The 18,860-nt window shown below is 41.4% G+C and overlaps 3 protein-coding genes across 3 annotated transcripts in view; 1 reads left to right on the top strand and 2 right to left on the bottom strand.

The window, feature by feature from the left end:
• Window positions 1-5,221, bottom strand: part of kiaa1217 (KIAA1217 ortholog) — a 116,024-nt gene extending 110,803 nt beyond the window's left edge. The window contains exon 1 of the mRNA XM_013277202.3: window positions 4,830-5,221. Coding sequence (XP_013132656.1) covers window positions 4,830-4,899 — 70 coding nt within the window. The 5' untranslated portion in view covers window positions 4,900-5,221. The remainder of the gene's footprint in view (window positions 1-4,829) is intronic.
• A 2,152-nt stretch (window positions 5,222-7,373) lies between these two features.
• On the bottom strand, window positions 7,374-10,326 carry otud1 (OTU deubiquitinase 1). The gene is made up of 2 exons (XM_005448916.3): window positions 10,229-10,326; window positions 7,374-9,550 (listed from the first exon to the last, which is right to left on the bottom strand). Exon 2 carries the CDS (start codon window positions 9,279-9,281, stop codon window positions 7,920-7,922), a length of 1,362 nt encoding a protein of 453 aa, XP_005448973.1. The 5' UTR covers window positions 9,282-9,550; window positions 10,229-10,326; the 3' UTR covers window positions 7,374-7,919.
• A 2,893-nt stretch (window positions 10,327-13,219) lies between these two features.
• Window positions 13,220-18,141, top strand: tgif1 (TGFB-induced factor homeobox 1). Its single transcript, XM_003439218.5, is given in 4 exon segments — window positions 13,220-13,597; window positions 15,434-15,663; window positions 16,440-17,001; window positions 17,004-18,141. Coding segments are annotated over 4 exon segments (915 nt in total). The 5' UTR covers window positions 13,220-13,581; the 3' UTR covers window positions 17,111-18,141.
• Window positions 18,142-18,860: the final 719 nt, after the last annotated feature.

Genomic DNA, 18,860 nt, shown 5'->3' with positions numbered 1-18,860 from the left:
TGTCAGCAGAAAATGGATGAAATGTAAGATCAAATACACACAAGTATATTTGAAAAGATTTACCATAAATGGAAATTTTTCAGACTACTGAGCACTCCACGTACATTACATGTAATCTCACTGTTAAATAAAGGAGTCTCTGTATGAAAATGGTCTGTACTCGTGTCGTGCCCTTTAACTTTAAGTGCTTAAAATGTGTTTCTCGTTCACTCATTTTCACACACACACACACACACAATGCTGACAGAGCTGCCACATGAGGACCTTGCCTGGTATTGGGAGGGACTTGGTCAGCATCTTGTCAAAGGACACTTGAGCTCAAAGATCAAACCACCAAATCTATCACCGGAGTGGAAAACCTGCTGTACCTGTTGTATATGTTAGTCTGTCTGCTCTTTGCCAGTCTCGATCACCAGTCCATTCTATTCAAAACTTTGCACATGTGTTGCTCAAGATCTAATCCTAGTGTCAAGTTTGTAGTTATTCGGATAAGAGATGCTCCCATCAGAAGCACTGCAAGGTCACAGATAACGCCACACTCCTGTGTCCTCGTGTTTAAGTCCACAGGTGAGATAACAGAGTTCAGAATTAAACCTTAACTGAATATGACTACATATTATTATCAATGAATTAAACTTGCTTTAAAAATATAAATGTTCAGTAATTTTGTAGTAGTAATAACAGTCACAATGTCTAACACCGATGGAGCTCATAAGCTTAGATACACAGATGTATCAGTATTTTCAGTGGAAAAATAAGCACAGTGGGTAAAAACTCAAGATTACCGCCTTTTGTCAGAAAGCAGCATCCCCAGTTAAAGGCGGAAAAGCACCAATATATTGTTGTCTGGCAGATAAAGCCACTGCATACCCTAAAATCTTTGTTTTACTCTCTTAAGAAACTTAAGAGCCCCTAAGGGACACGCTTTCAATCTGCTGTGAAAACAGCTGTTAAGCATCTCAGGAGCTTGGCTATTTCCAGAAGAGTCCGTTCAAGTGACTATCAAATTTGATCAGCCCGCTACATATGGCATTTCACACCTTACTAGACAGCCACTCACTCAAAGATTATGTTAATATAGTAGTAAGTGAACTATCGATAGAAAGTCTGCGTGAGGAAATTAAAGCTATGCATCATCCTCACCTTTACATTCATTTGATTTGTTTCCACAGCGTGTTTTAAGCTGCAGAGAATGCATCTCCCACTGGTTTCAATAGCCTGACACTGGCACAGACACTGCCTGCATTCCTGAGCTGGTAAAGAAGTATATTTTGGGATTATCGCACCAACACATCATTTGCCGATTTCCCAAGGCGATCACACGGAGACCAAAAGTATGATAACATGCCGCCATGGACATCCTGACAAAAAGTTAATGGGCTAATGGATTAAACAACACGGCATGGTCCCTTTTAATTATGACTGAATATTTCGTGGTTCATTTGCTTTGACCCTCTTCTTTTACAGTGTTGTTGTTATTAAATTGTGTTTCTCCTATGTGAGAACAACAACTTTTCACATTATATGAAGCAAATTTTTCCATCTGCTCAGAACTTAGTAAAGTAATTAAATCAAGATCAGATAAGGTATTGCGTTTGAACATGCAAATGTGAAGCACTGGTTATACATCTTGAGCTGTCTTCCTGCTCTTTTAATTTAAAGCAGCTTTTTACACATTCACACTACAGCAAACGTAACATTGCATTCACTGCTGCACATAACAAGTTGTTTCTTGTTCTTGGTATTCATTCAATTTAATTTTATTTGTATAGCACCAATTCACAATAAAGTCACCCCAAGGCCCTTTGTACTGTGGATTAAAGACGCTAATATATTAGAGAAAGAATGAGCAGGCGATCTATTACCAGCAAGCATTTGGCAACAGTGGGACAGAAAAACTCCCTTTCAACAGGAAGAAAGCTCCAGCAAAACCAGGTTCAATGATGGACAGCTATTTGCCACAACCAGTTGGTGGTGATGGGAAAAAGAAGATAGCAAACTGAAACAGGAGAACAGGGGTCACCCAATCCAGTCCTAACTATAAGCTTTGTCAAAGTGAGAACAGTGATGATCAGTAATGGGCATGAAGATATCATGTGGAATACGGAGGTCATAGTTTGTTATGCCATGGAAGTCTTATAGCATAACAGCACCGGTTAACATAGCATGTTGGTGTAGACCACCTAAGACGTAGCTAAAGACTGAGATGAATAGTGAAGCGATTCTCTTTGTATAAGAACTTTTGATGGGAACCCAGTACGAGATATCTTCTTTTCACCACCCAAGACTGTTGACATAATCTGCAAATATTGTTGGAAACATGAGATGATGCACATCATGGTCCCGAGTGCAGCTGTCCAGGGTATAATAGCTCACTGAAAGACATATCACCATCTTACTCACAGTTAATCCTTCTCAAAACACAGATAAGTCTTTGAATCAAAAGCATATATTGATCATATACATTGTGAAATTTTTAAAAGATAAATCGTGGTAATATTTCAATGTAAAATCTAAAAGACTCTTTGATCATTGAAATTCATAGAGATTCTATTTATAAGTGTTTACTAAGGAAAAGGTGAAGACATCTAGAAATACATTTACGGTTTTACTTCTTTTCAACAATGCAATGCCATTTTTTGGTGGATAATATAGAGAAAAATGTTCCATGTATTTAAATTTCAAACATCATCATCAGTAATAATAATAACAATAAAAATGGCTAAAGATAGTACCAAAAAGATGGCACTGGCAGTGGCACAGAACTACAAAATTAGTGGGCCATGTATTCATTAGTAACATTAGCCTATGGACTAACTAAGAGCTTGACCTTGTCTTCAAGACCACATCCATCTGAAAACATGTCTGCTGCTGTTGATACACACTAGCACAGCTCAATAACCTGAATTTCCCCCAAAAGTGATCACTGTTTGTTTAGCTTTTTCAAATAAATTAAATACTTTACATTGTATGCACATAGCTCTGTGGATAATAGGTATGATAAAACGGATGCTATCATGCACAGATTCTCAATAATTCTAAAAACTGAAGTAATAACTTGCAATCGTATACAGTTTTATAAACTGAAAAGTCTGCTTGGATAGCAAAGCAAACGTTATGAATATAAAATAACTGAGGAAGAAAGACGCCACAATGCTGCTTGTTTTCGGAAAGATAAATCCAGGGCAGAAATGCCGCAGCAACAACAGTGTATTTTTGACAATGTCGACAAAAACATATTGCTGATTCCTTCTTTGACTCATGCAAATTGCACAGCGGCAAAAGCAACAATGCTTCCTCAGTACCAGTAATGTGAGTTGACATATTCGCATCTGCTGTAATGTTCCCTCTATATGATGCCAAGATCATTAGCTGTTATAGCTGTGAAAATGAACAGAGTGATGAATGACTTGCTGTTCTGCTGCTATGCAGGTACTTTTTTTTTCTTTTTAATTTGATGCTGCTAATACAATATTTGAATGAGAGATGATTGCTCGCAATAAACTCGTCAAGTTGCTTATGTTATTGTGGAATGTGGATGTTGTGCGTCTGCACATCATAAAAAGAGAAGAGCCTGAAACTTGACCCCACTATCACCTGGTTCCAAGCAAGCAGCGAGGGGAAAAACCCACAAAAAACATGGATGGGCTGAGTCAGAATATGTAGTTTGCTGCTGAAGCTGCTTTTGTGTCCTTCCACCATCAAACCCAGCATGCCCTGCTTACAAGCTGAGCCTAACCTGCATACAACATCAGCACTTCTGCTGTTCACACGCACACTACTGAACGTGACACAAACACGCACATCATGGTGTTAGTACAGCTGCCATCGAAGATACAAATCCCAAGCCGTGCACATGTGCCGTTGTGGAACCACAGCGTGCTATAGATGCCACCCTTCTGGAGGGGTTTGCAGCAAACTGGCAATTTTCCATTGCATCCTTATTCACGTGCTCTGTCACTCAACCTGTCACCATGGAGATGAGCTGTGTCTCATGCTGGAGTGCATACACTGCAGCATACAGCAGCAGAGGCGAGCACAGCTGACTCCGTCACACCTCCCATGCAATCAGAAGCACGCCTTTAAACCAGCGGCGCAATAAAGAGCACTAAATCCGAGTCCCCATATCCGGCTCTGTTCTACAGCCATTAGCGTTGTGCTTTTAATACTGTGAGTTGTAGTGGTCAATAAATGCGCCCCAACCTGAGTGTCATCTTACTTAAGACAGAGCATGACACTCAATGAGAGGAGGCCTGAGGAGAAAAAGTTAGCTGCAGCACGTAAAGGGCAACTGCCACTTTAGATAAGTGTCCTGAGTGGAGACTGAATGGGATCACACCGCTGAGTGGAGCAAAGCAGGGGGTCAACACAAAGGCCACACACTGTCATTCATATATAACATGTGCAATATGACATTAACATAGATATCAATGAGCAAGAAAAAATATGACCCTATTTAAGGCAGAAAAGGCAGCATGTAACATTTCATATTTAAATAAAAATGCATTTAATCATCGACTGTATTTTCTGCTGATAACTGCATCATGAAGAGGAGTGTAATACAATGCAAGACAGCGCTGAGAAGGCAGCTTAACTGTTTTGACTACAGTAGGGCACAGATACAGGATACAAGAAAAGCAGCAATGTAACGGATCTATTTGGGTAACTAAAGTTAAGCAACAGCAGTATTTAACTGTGCGTAAAAACTTTAAACACGGCATCTTTAGTTTGTCTGAAAAGTTTTACGCATAATTTAGGCTTGGCGAGATCTGTTAAAATCAAGGTCAGCAGATATATATATATATATATATATTTTTTTTTTTTCTTACTGTGAGATTTGGGACTTCCTTTATGATCACTCGGAGGAAGGTCCGCGAATTGCACCCGGTGTCCCGACATGTCTGTTACAGGCTCTCAGGTCAGAGCTCCAGGACTTCACCGCTCTTCTCTGTGTTGTTTTAAAAGTAACAGCCAACTTCCGAGCAGGGGGCTGGTGGGGTGGGGAGGCTTCACCGCGTCGAGGTGACCGCGTCGCCGTCCGTGTTGCGCGTGGGAATCCTTCGACTCTACACACCGGAGAGGGGCGTCCGTGGATGACTTTCCCTCTGCCCCCTGTGCGTCTCTGAGCTGACTGTGTGCCAGTACTGCGGTGAAGCAGCCAGCTCGGTCCAACTCTCACCTGCCACTCTGCTCTAAGAAGCCTGGTGAACGTAGTAGACTCGCAGGAGCAGGGAGAGGCACTATCCCTCCCCCCGTATTAAAAATCATAAAACTTTTCCCCCCACACACAAATGACGATGACTGCAGCGTTACGTCACCACTGTAAAGAATCCTTAATAACCTCGTAATAAAGTTTAAACCGGGGCTGTACAAATAATGTTGGATTCACATACTAGATATCATATTTTTGGACACTTTGAACATTTTCCAGCTGCCAGAGTCAGGAAGCTCGTAATCAGTGTTCAAAATCTAACTTGGGTGGTCTTATAAATTATAAATGTAAAACTTTAAAAAGCGACTCTTCCACCATTTCTCCCAGTCATCGCATCCCGTGATACCAAAACATGCCATTTCACATTTTTGAAGACCACTGCGCAGTCACCTTAACTCTGCGTATTGTATCCGATAATCCAACGCTGTAATCTGTTTTTAAAAGAATACAAATACCTTTATTGATACCTTGTCTGAGCATCTGGGAGCATACAGTGCCACCTAACGGAAGGAAGGCGCAATATTTATCAGTACACGAGTCTTTCATATGGCTTTAAAAAGCAGCTGAATAAGTTTCTCTATATGTCTTTGTCATGTTCACGAAACAGTACACTGTGATCATAAAGGGATGGACGTGGTCAGTAACAATACTCAGGTAGCCTGCAGCAATTAAATGACACTCAGTTTGTACCTATGAGCCCAAAGTGTGCAAAGAAGACATCTCCCTCACCCTTACACAACCAGCCAGAAGTGTTGATAGAAGGCGGGATGGATCCATGCTTTAATGTTGTTTACACCCAACTGCAGAAGCAAAAGAAAATGAGTTTCATAGCATTCGTTCATTGCAGCGTTTTTCCAGTTTTCTGCTGTGTCTCATTCTGGTGAGCCCATGTAACTTTTGGCTGTTCTTAACTTAAAGGAGTAACACCCAGTGTGGTCTTCTGTTTGGTGTAGCCCACCCGCTTCGAGGTTCAAGGTTTTGCACATTTAGCGATGTTCTTCTTACTCGGTTGTAATGACAGGTGTCGAACTCCAGGCCTCGAGGGCTGGTGTCCTGCAGGTTTTAGATATGTCCTTGATCCATCACAGCTGATTCAAATGGCTAAATTACCTCCTCAACATGTCTTGAAGTTCTCCAGAGGCCTGGTAATGAACTAATCATTTGAATCAGGTGTGTTGACCCAGGGTGAGATCTAAAACCTGCAGGACACCGGCCCTCGAGGCCTGGAGTTCGACACCCCTTGATGTGACTGGTGTATTTCCTTCCTTGGCCTTTCTCCTCCAACCTCTGGTATTTTGGCTGGAGAACTTAAACCCACTCGACTTTTTTCTCTTCCAGAGCATTCTCTGTAAGCCCCAGAGATCCCATCCCATTAGATAAGCAAGTCTGAAATACCGAGAGCAGCCACTCTGGCACCAACAGCAATGCCACGTTCATAGACACTTCTACCCATTCTGATGCTCAGTTTGAACTTCAGCAGGTTTTTGATCATGTCTAGATGCCTAAATGCACTCAGGTGCTGATAATTAGATATTTGTATCCGTGAGCATCTGAACAGATGTAGCTAATGATGTGACTGGTGAGTGTATTCAGAACAGCAGACATTAATGTGAAATGCCAAAAAGGAAAGTATTATTACAATATGAATACATCCATATGTTGTGATTAGCTTTTAGTATTTGCAAGCTGTATTTGGGTGGTTTGCTTTCCTTTTATATAGTTTGGAGGAAATCAAGCAGAATCTACAGTTTGAAAAAAAACAAAACAATTACAGCAGAAATGACATTTTGGCCTATACCGTGACTGTGCACCCTTTACTTAAGCTTTAACGTAGCTCAGTACACAGAGCACATTCCCTTGTACTCTGTGTATTGAAGCCGTGGTCCCTTAATACACCGAGTTCTGCAGCCTGACCTGAATGAGAGGCTGCAGGGTCACTACATGTAATAAATTCCCAACATCACTTTTCACTTTAGGACACCGGTGAGTGGAGGATGACTGCAGCATGAACTGTGGTGGTGATGTGGTGGTTATGGACGGCCTTACACCTAAGATGAAACAGTGGATATCGCTAAAGCTGAATAACACATTTATGAAAATGTAGGCGATAAACAAATAGCGGGACAACAAGCATGTAAATTAAAAATGAAGCCACTGCAAGTTAGTTTTTTCTTAACTTTATTTTGAAATTCTTTGTCAAATGTCTAAAAAGTACTGGAATAATGGAAAATGAACCGTTGAATCATTCTCGCAGACACAAACCAACTGTGAACTACTCTTAGAGGAATTTTGTGCAAATGAGTAGCTAAACACATGGAAAATGCAAACCAGATTTCTCTTTGTCTGAAAATATTGGGCAGTTGCCAAAGCATGAGAAGCACGACAAAAAAATAATAATAACTGGTCAGCTGAGAGAGGGCAAATAAAAATAGTACACTCCAAAAGCACTCAGCCACATCTGAACGGCATTAGAGAATTTCACTCGTGTCAGCATCACCCAAACTATCAAGAACAGACTCACACACTGTCAAACTCTTTCGGAGACAACTAGTGCTAATTTCAAAACGCTGGCATAGACATGAACCAAAGTATGTGCACTGCACGTCTTTTTGCTCCTTAAAAAATCCTTAAAAAATAATAATTTAAAGCACGTAGAAACAAAGCAGAACCATTCATCTCTATTCCTCTGTAATGCGCTGTATTTCATTTACACAGACCCATTCTGCTCAATGTACATTTTGGATAATGAGGCTGCCATCGACTTTGCCAGTTCCTCGTCCCGTTTCTTTTGCATCTGCGAGTTTCGGCACCAGTCCTCATACTCTGGGTTGGGCAGACACCTGTCCAAGAGAACGTCATAGTGACCGTTGCTCAGCCAACTCAGCCAGATAGCCGGTTTGGAAGGATCCTCCTCTCCAAGAAAGTGCACCATGGTGGAGACAGTGGGACTCTCCAAGCTGCCCCCTGTTGTGAGGTGGATGTTGACATTCAGCATCTGGCTCATGGCGAGAAGCTCGGGGTAACCGGCCCAAGCGCCGTCCTGCGCTGCATTGATCAGGAATTCCCCCACATCCTCTTCAATGATAGGGTTGAATTCATCAAGGTGGTCAGCGATGTGGTGCACCGTCTGCTCCCTCAGCTCTGCATGTCTCGACTGGTCCCCGTATGTGGCTTTAGACACAGCCCTGTACAGACAGTTGCCATCTGGAATGATTTGATACCTGTATTTGTGCCTCTCCTGGAGGTACTTATTTTGCTTTTCCACTTCAGCCAGGTATCGGGCGACTTTGTCGTTGATCTCCCCTCTCTCCTGGACTCTCTGTGGAGGGGACTCCTGCAGAACACTGAGCTCAAACGCCCGTCTCTCTTCTGATGCTGGAGCAGCTTTGGCCGTGTTCATTAAACTAAAGTCTTCTTTTATGAGACCCTTAGGCTGTACTGCCTTGGGGGGAACGAGCTCCTCGTCTTTCAGTGAGGCCCACTCTTTGCTTCTGAAGGGGGTAATAGTCAGTGAAATTCCATCATCCCCACCTGAAGTTTCCACCATCCTCTTGTATTCTTCTATTCTGGGTCCACTGGTGTTGTTGCTGTTGGTAAGCTGATTTCCAGTGAATTCTGGGCAGTCTGGGAAAAGCTCATCTGTCCCATTGCTCAAATGATCCATCAAGTCCACTATCACATCAGAGTCGCAGTCATTACAGAGTAAAGTTTCACCGTTATGAGAGTCTGGGGAAGGTGGTTTGACTTTGGACTCCCTCATAACATGCACAGGCACAGACCTCTCCACTCCATCAGGTCTCCGGATTAAAATTTCAGCAGTCGAGGTGAAGTAAATTGGCCTCATGGTTGAAGCTTCGTAACACGACAAGGCAGGCATGTTTGCGGAAGACACAGACTCGCTCACCGGATCACTGTTGGTCGCCGAAGTTGCGTCTGGTTGAGTAAATCCCGGCCTGTCAGCCTCAGAGGAACTTGCCCCGTTCAAACGCGCAGAAGCGGTCGACAAAGTTATTGTAACTTTGCGAGACGACCTCGGGTAGTGTGTCAGCACACTGTTGTACAACTGCATTTTGAAAGAGTCCTTTATACTGAACGGCGCGGCTGGGCTGTTACGGAAAGATGACAACAATAGCTAAAAATACTCTCCATGTCATCAACAACAGCAAAGTTGTAGGGAAGGTCTCCATGCCCTGAGTCCCGCTGTCATTGACACACAGAGACGACTAGACTGTCCAGTTTAGCCCTCTTGCGTCATTTGCAGTTGGGGTGCCTCCCTAATTTTAGACTCCAAACTGTAACAGGACCCAGTCCTCTTCGACAATATCAAGTCCGACGAAGCTAAACCAAAAAACACTTTTCAGTTGAATTATTTCAAAATAAAATTCATGGTTTACGCACACGTGCGCCTTCGTTATGCGAGATCATGTTTTACTGTTTTACAGCAATGAGCAAAAGTTTCTTTAAAAAAACAAACTTTTAAAAAATGTTTCATGCTGATAAACAGGAAAAGATGCTTTAACTTTAAAGTGCAAAAAAATCCTTACAAAATAGTGAACTTTTTTATTTTTCTGTTTTAAGAAGTCTCATAACTAGTTCACTTGGAATACCACATGTTTACTGGGTTTTAATCTACTTTCAAAAAATTCAATTGTGGTGTTGCTTTCATTCAAATAGCCACCTAATCATCAAATACACGTTCTTCCTCTTTACTAACACGATGACTTGAAATAAAATGATCACGTCAAATAACATGGTAATCTAAATAAAAACAGCACATCCAATTACTCGCTTTAGAATATCAAAGCGTTAATTAAAGCAGATGTTCGCAAAGTTTTAGTGTAACTAGGCCTGTGATTTTTATTTATTGATTTATTGCGAATGAACTGAAACAAAAGAAAAACACAGTCCGCCATAAATCCCGGATATGGGAACAATTTACCAGATTACAAAATGAGCCTCATCATTTTGTGAACCATATTTGAACCACAACAATCTTATTTTGAAAGAAAAACCCACCAGTTTCCTGTACAGCTGTGGCTGTCTGTAACTTCACACAGCTCTCCACGGTCGTCCTGACTGAAGCCGCGACGCTCGTGGACAAATGTGAAGGATTTGATGCGTCACAGTCAAATGAGTCGAGTGACACAACAGTAAAGCAGCGGAGCTACCGCTCAGCTAATTATCGTGTCTATTCTTTAAACACAGCGTTTTACATTTGTTTTCCCTCTAAACAGAGTTATGTGGCTCTTGTTATTAATCCTTCAAAATAAACATAAAAACATTCATTAAACAAGTGAAGTGTTATCTCGGTCTGGAAAGTATAAAACAAACACTGAGCTTTATTTGTCGTCTTACATCACCACTGAATTCCCGTCATAGTAAGTGTAAATATTAAAAAAAGAAATGACTCAAAATGTGTTGATTATACAGAAAGCATGAAATGCTCAATGTTCAAAATTAGTCATAAGTACAGCTAGTCTATCAGACTAAATGACTATTAATATTACTGCTATTATTAATTACAAAAATCAGCCAATCAATAAATATTGTTTTGAAATCATTTGATCTATTTTAATGTCACAACTGATGGGAAGCATACCTAATATGTGACAGTAGTGGCTTTGGCCTGCCAAACTTACTCGTCTCTATTTTTAACAGTGACTGAGCTGGAAAACACACTCACGCTGCTTGTGTTTGATAAGAATGTGAGAGCTTAATAAAGATATTACTTCAGTGAGTGGGTGTTCATTTATAGCAACAAAAACAAAACAAAACATTAACATTAATAATCAGTAAAGTTGACTGTTTATTTTTGTTTTGTTTTGTTTTGATATGCTGTAATAGTATATTGAAACATAATAACACTTTATAATACAGCCTGTGACTAAGGGTGAAATTCCCCTTGACTTTCCATATATTTGACCTGAAATTACAATGTAATTCCATTAACCTACAAATACAACAGAGTAAGGAGGTAATAATTCAAGTATTTACATCAATCATTATACTATCATTACACATTAAACATTCATTTTGGCTAGTGTATTTGACACGAAAGGAGACACAAATTATACTCTAAGTAATTTTATGTAGTACATAATTTCCAGGTATTTTAAGATGCATCAGAGAAGGGCCAATGACCTGTCCTGTTTCTCCTCATATTCATCTTCATCATAAAAGGGCCAAAAAGCAGAAAAGAGAAAATACGAAAAAGAGCCAAAGAGAAATAAAACTGAAAAGCATAAATAAAAGTGTTCATAGCTAATAAGAAAAGTTTATTGTCATTTCTCTTGTGTTTAATATAAATAATACCCAAATTATTCTTTGGGAGTCTTTCTTCTTTCACATTAATACATTTTTCTTGTTTTGTTTTCTCACAGTTCTGGTTGTATGTTGAACATTATTTCCAAGAAAAAAAATAAGGTTTGATTTTGCTTCATCATAATAAGATCACATGGGCAGACGTCCTGCAGTGTTTGCTAGTGTTTAATTTTATTTAGGAACGGGAGAAATAGTCTTCATCACATTGTCACATGTAATACAAGAGGACTTGTCGAATATGCACACCAATGTAATGCATAATAGAAATGTAACAAGTCAAAGTAAAGCCAGTACACAATACGGCCTGCGTGCCTAAAAGTACAGAGTATTTACGATGTAAGCTGTGGAAATTTTGTTGGTTTTTCCACTAAAACACCCAGAAATTACACACTACTTAAAATTGTTTATATTACAATTATTTCTTCTCTTTTGTAAAAGCTTTTAATCATCACACCCTTATTCTAGAGTATCTAGCGCTAATTATTTGTAGGTAAATATAAGTACATTGTATTTATTGTAAAATCAGTGGAAATTCTTTTTTTTTTTTTTTGACTATATAACATTTCCACATTTAAAGCAATTTCTTTCCTTCCTTATTTTCGCCTGAATTGCAGTGCAATTAAATCACCACCAGAGGGACCCCGAGGACCTCGTGTCTGCACGCCGCGTTGCATTCACGTACAGTTCCGCTTGTGCGCACGCGGAGGCGACATTTAGCTTCCGCAAAGAGCACTTGAACGCATGTCTGGAACAAATGCATGCAAAGAAACGATGCTACAGCAGCTGTCGCATGGTTGTGCACCGCATACAAATGAAGGCATTGATCGTTTTCTTCGCAGTGCTGCTGTTGTCTTTAGTAAGCCGAGCTGGTGCACTAACCTCCAGCTGCTGCAAGGTTAGATCAATATATCCCGCAGCTACACCCATGTCCACACTGTATTTTTAAGCATTTCCTCATTCCTGTGAGAAATTACGGCAGCTTTTCCTTATATAATGTTTACAATTCAATCGGGGTGACATCGATATCGCATAAGAAACACGTTTCACGCGTATCTATAGGGATACAGAAGAATGGGCTACTACAGTGACAACACTGGAGGAGGAGGAGGAGGGGGATGCACAGTAGTATAAACACGAGATTTGCTGCTATTACCATAAACACAACACGAGCCCCCTATTGTAACACACTGCAGCAGCCTATACGAAGCCACATTGTTAAAAAGCACTCGCATGCAGAAGAATTACTGTTGGAAGTACGTCAAGGTAATTCTTCACGATGTAAACAAGCGATATGAAAGGTGATAAACCACAGACTGTGATAAGGCGATGAAGCTTGCACCACAAAAACACACCGACGCTCATTCGGAAATATGCGGCATAGCCTGTAGCAATAATGTGCTATATATATGTTTTAAATTACTGCGGTTAGTTTAGTTATTTTTAATCTGTAGGTGTTACCACGAGGTCCGCAGTGCTTTCCCCCAGTCTGCTATTGTTGTCGTTTTGCTTGCCCGCCTAAACAACGCTTTCTGCATACACACACACATATGTATGTATAATATATATATATGTATATATATGTATATGTATGTATATATTCACTTTATTAGTAGGGTCTGCAGCCGTTAAAGCTCAGCAAGACTGTATTCATGTCAGTGGAACAAGCCATGCTGATGTCAGAGATTTTTCCTGTTCTCCACTGGTGGTGGGAGGATCTTTGCGTTTAGTCACGCAGCTGTCAAAGATAGCTGTCACCCAGTTTCAGGATCAAACACACAGTCAATGAGAAAAGGGGCTTTGAGCAGAAAGGGACGCAGAGATCTCAGGTAACCCACAACCCCCCCTCTCCTGCCACCTCAAGTCTCCAAAGAAGGACGACTAGAAGAGAGAAGAACATCTAAAACGGGAGAAAAGAAGCATTGTTTTTTTAATGAACAAGGATTTTCGAGATTTCGGATACACGCTGGGGATATCTAGGGGGAAAAACACAGCTCTGACAGAGAATTTGTCTTCTCCGCTTGCCGAGGAATAAGCGGGCATTTTTCAAGATGAAGACCAAAAAGGGTAGGTGGGATTTTTTTTATAACATTAAAGTAGAAGGGAAGAAAAAAGAAACGACTTTAGACGGAGACGGCGTTAAAGAATGAGTAACAGAACCGTTTCCCTCATATGCAAACCATGCAGTCTATTGTTTCCTTTCCAGACGTGACAGGGGGGCTTTTTCTGCCATGTGTTGGCGCGATGTCAAAAGTCGACAATAGCAAGGTTTAGCCACCGTTTTAGGTTATCTAAATGTGCTTTATTCAAGTTTTCACACAATAGGCTAACGCACGATTGTGTCGCCATGTGTGTTGTTGTCCTAGTCGCGGTATAAACTGGGACAACTTTCAGAATGATTTAAAAGACGCTTTCGCTTTTTTTCTGTTTGGGTGGAAACCTCATTTAAGCTACTTTTGTGAAGAAGTTTTTTTGTTTCTTGATAAGTGGTGATAGTCGATACTAGTCAAAAGTTGTGCGACTGTTGTGACTTCAGGGGTTGTTACATTTTGGCAGCCTGTAAGCTTTAAAAAAAAAAAACCCCAACTCGATATTTTGTATCTTTTTAGTCACGAACAGCGAACGGAAACAGCCCCCAGCGCCTTGAAAATATGACCAAAATCCAAATGTAGGCTAATGTTCATCCTGACCTCATTGTGGGAACTTGCTCTCGCCTTGTTACATTCATGGACCTCGTGGTGCAGCTCGCTCGCTCGCGCACACACACACAAAAGAACCCTCTTACAAGTTGTTCAAACTTAGAAAAACTGTCGTATTTCTCGGGTTAAAATGTCTTTTTTCTGGCCTTTCTGTGGAAGCGACGTATTTCGGCTGGTGGAAAGTTTGCGCCAAAGTCGCTGTTTGCGAGCAGAAACTTTTGAAACGCTACAAAGGAGCAGGCAGCCCTGGATTCTTTTGTTTAGTCTGGAGACGCTTATTTGCAACAGGTCTCCCCTCCCCCTTCGCCTCTCCAACCTACGTAATTACCTCATCCTGTTGGCCACTCTTGACTTGGGAACTTTCTTACTTCTTTCCCACTAGTTTGCCCGGGAGCTCACGGTTGTACAATAAATATCCTGGCCTGTTTTATTCGCTATGACCGCTTGGCTTCCTGTACAGTAGCCTAGGTGCTGGTGTCCAGGTGTAAATATTGACCTAAAATCACAGGAGCCAGTCTTTAACAAACCTCATTGTGTCTTTATCTTAAAGAGGAGGGACGCATATTAAGGTTTTGTATTGGTTAGATACTAAATGGGACTAAAAATGTAATATATAACATGCCAGATGGAAAATGGGACAAATTTAAAAGCAGTTCAAAAGCACGTCAGTTTGCCTGGGCTATACTCTTGACATTGAAAGCAATTCAGAGCACTTCCTTTGATCATGATTGACTTTGATTAGATCCTAAGCCTCCCATTTAAAAAAACAAAAAATACAGACTCTGTAATCTTTCAGATTCAGCGCTCCTGTTCTTCAAAACAAAATCTCCCCTTTTACACGCTGATTGTTGCTGTGCTATCAGCCTGTCTAGAATAGACCTGGCTTGTATTTGTTGAGGCAGGTTTTATAACTGACACAGCATCAGGCTAGCTTTTGTGACGTCCCCCCCTTTCTACATCCACCCTCCCCCTCTTCCTCCTCCTCACACCCTCCCTGGCTCCTTATATGAATCACATGGCTGAACTTGACAGCTTGCTTCTGACACATCAGCTGCCTCCCAGACAACTTGAGCGGCTGTGGCAGAGCCGCTCTGACAACAGGGTGGCTTGACATTAGAGGATATAAATTCTTCTTTGTCCTGGCCTCACACGCTCTTTTTTTTTTTTTTTTTGTCCCTCTCTTGCACTCGTTCGTGATTTTTAGGTTTGATGATGCTGTCGGGCAGCGAGACTGACGATGAGGACAGCGTGGACGCCCCTCTGGATCTGTCGTCCAGCGCGGGGAGCAGTGGGAAGAGAAAACGGCGGGGAAATCTGCCCAAGGAGTCCGTTCAGATCCTCAGGGACTGGTTGTATGAGCACCGTTACAACGCCTACCCCTCTGAACAGGAGAAAGCCCTTTTGTCCAAGCAGACCCAGCTCTCTACACTGCAGGTACGGGCACAGATTCTGACGGAAAAAAGATAGTACCATCTGAAGCTCTTTTTTTTCTGCAGTTAAGCCCAGAGAGTGTAAATAGACCACTGTAAAAGTCAAGAGGAAACAAGTGTCAGCTTGACTGAATCATTTCCTGTCTGGATCACAAACAAATCATGACACATACACACTGTGAATTGAAGGTCATCCAGATCAGCTTGATGTTGCAACATAAAAGTCTAAGACAAAGTGAGTAAACTTACTCCCTGTGAGCTGTGGGCTTGGCCGAGGCACTTGGACAGGAATTTCCCTCCCTCTAGCCCCTTTTCTATCCCAGCTGTCTGGGAACAATGCAGAGTCATTTACATAGTTAGAGCTGAAAGGCTCCCTAAGCCAGTTACGACTAGCCTGGAGGACTGAGAAAAAGAGAATGGAGAGAACTGCGAATGCTGCTATTACAAAAGAGATTTTTTTTTTATTCAAAGCTATTTTCAAGACAGGATCTCTAAATCTAAACTGGCCTTTATTAAAAAGGGGTTAGCTTATAATCAGAGGTGCCTTTTGTCATTTCTGCAGTGGTGAAATGATTAAAACAGGAAATGGTTGCGGTGTGTGAAATGTCAGCATGTGACAGGTGGGGTTTACCTTTCACTCGATTTCTCTACTAACATGTGCAGACTGCACCTGGGGATAAATGTACCAGCAGATTTTCTTTCAAAGTGTAAGGCAGAATGGAAGCGAGCCATGTGACGCGCCTTTCTGACTGTGTGGGTTGTTGTTATCGTCTTCTGCAGGTGTGCAACTGGTTCATTAACGCACGCCGGAGACTTCTCCCGGAGATGCTGAGGAAAGATGGCAAAGATCCCAACCAGTTCACCATATCCAGGAAAGGTAGCAAAGCTGGCGACAGCTTCTCTGACAGCTCCCAGTCCCCGAAACACAGCAGCCCCGCGGCAGCCACAGAAGAGAGCTACGACAAACGGGTCCTGCACCCGTCTAGCTTCGACCCCGCCGTGCCCAGCGTCCTGAGAAAAGCTGTGTCCCCCACCATGCCCTCTCCGACCTCCGCGTCCCCCTCTCCTGGGCTCGTGCCCACCCGGCCTTCTGTCATCTGTCACACTACTGTCACCACAGCAATGCAAGCCAGCCCAACAGCTTCCCACCCCAGCGCGCCCGGCATGAACTGTGACAGGGCAGCTGAGTTGTTGCATGCCGTGCAGGCTCAAGCGCTGCTTAGGTGCCGGGAAGAAGGGCCAGGCAGTCAGCCACTACCCACCCCCACTACCACCATCCTCAGCAGCACCAGCATAGAAGGCAACCTGAGCCCCCGCAGTGGGCTGTTCAACACCCCTCCCCCACCCCTCCAGACCTCACACAAGACTTCAGCGGTTTCCAGCTCCTGGTGGATGTGGCCCTCAAACGGGCTGCAGAGATGGAGCTGCAGGCCAAACAGCTGGTCGCTTAAAGGAGGAAAGTTGACAGAAGAGGAGGAACTAGAGACTGACTTTGCATCTCAGCTGTGGAACTCTTCGTTTCAGTGACTCGTCTGCACGTAACAAAGAACAAAATCCACACAAAAGCCTGACCATTTCTATTTTTGGTATACCAATCAAATTGACATGGATGCTTTTTTTTTTCTTATTGAACAAAAAAAAGAAAAGAAAAACCGTATCGAGGTGCCTTGGCTGTAAGTTGTTTATACATTTCATATACATGTATCTTTATGTATCTACATGTGTATTTTATTTGCACACAGGGACCAAAAATGTTATCAGAACAATGCTGCCTGTCTTTATGTCTTTCCATTATACTGTATTGTAGTAAACTGAGCAAGAGCAAGAATCAGTCCTCCTTCACGGATCGGTCAGATGGATTGGTCGCACCCACACGTTTTTAATTTTTTTTCTTTAATTATTATTATTATTATTATTGTTCAACATTTCAGAGATCAGTTCATGATTGGTCTGCCTTGTTTGTTTGCACACTAAAGGCAGAGGAAGGTCATCTCAGTGTCTTAAAAATACTTTGCTCTTGGCATCTACGACAAACTTATTCACTACTGTAGTAAATGTTTGTTTTCATAAGTATAGTTTTTGATTTTTGTTATTTACTTTTAGCTATTTTTAAAAGGAAAAAAACCTTTATGCTTCTTCTTGTTTTTTTTAAACTTTTTCTCACCGAGGGGTATTTCAGAAGACCAATGTAGCAGGTTCTTAGCATGAGCCTTTATCCCATCACTCAGCGAAAAATGACGGCCAGTGGACTGGAAAAATTAAACACTACAGATATGTTTTTCTGCATTTGCTGTTTTACAACCTGACAAAAAAACAGCCCTTTTTTAAAAAAAATCACCAAAAACATTTCCTTGTATAATAGGACCATGTGTATAGTTAATGTGAGATGATGCCCAATGATGTGATTTCTTTTCATACTGTGCAATGTTTGTGGCAACTAGGGGTCACATGGGATTCAAATAAAGTTTTGTTTTTTCTACAACTCAGAGTTGATCATTTTTATTCAAGTATTTTGCCCTGCTTTGGATCATTCAGATCACTTAACTCTACTGCACACATTTATCCCTTAATGTTGAGAGTAGTGCGTTTAGTTTAACTGTTCAGTGTATATAAAAGAAGGGAATATGAGAAAACCAAAATAGTGTAGCATTCCTGTGTGTGCGAATGCTTTAAAACAGCTCCCATGCATTAGCATAATCCTGTATAAATTAACACAGGGAAACAGCAGACGTCAACACTTTCTCGCTGACAGGGTTTTACGCGTGCCAATAAAGTCAGTGTAAGGAAGCTTACATATGAGTACAGCTGTTCCCGTCTGGCAATGCTTCTCTGTTCTCTGTATTTGGTCAGGCAGGTACATCTTATTGGTTTTATTATTATACCTGTCTTTTCAGCTGAACAGCAGTTTACTTTTAGGATTTTAAGGGGATCTTTTTTAAACATCTTCATTAAAATGATAATCTGCAACATTACCTGTTCACTAACTAGCTGGCTATGATATGTAACACCTCAAATCAGGGGTTGAATGCAATTGAACTGCAGTTAATACTATGTAGCATTGACAAATTCAGCATTTATACTTCAACCTTGATATTGTTAAAGGGAGAATATTGTAATTTCTACGCCAACCTGATAATTTTCTATACATGCTGCATGATCATATCTGATAGGCTAAGTTTTGATCAACTGATGAAACATTAA

The sequence above is a fragment of the Oreochromis niloticus genome, linkage group LG9, assembly GCF_001858045.2.
Source record: "Oreochromis niloticus isolate F11D_XX linkage group LG9, O_niloticus_UMD_NMBU, whole genome shotgun sequence".
Classification (NCBI taxonomy): domain Eukaryota; kingdom Metazoa; phylum Chordata; class Actinopteri; order Cichliformes; family Cichlidae; genus Oreochromis; species Oreochromis niloticus.
Note: the sequence above shows the minus strand (reverse complement) of the source record. Positions and strands in the feature narration are given on the sequence as shown.

Excerpts from the sequence above, each read along its gene's own strand:
- otud1 (XM_005448916.3), bottom strand. The coding sequence starts at position 9,281 with ATGCAGTTGTACAACAGTGTGCTGACACACTACCCGAGGTCGTCTCGC.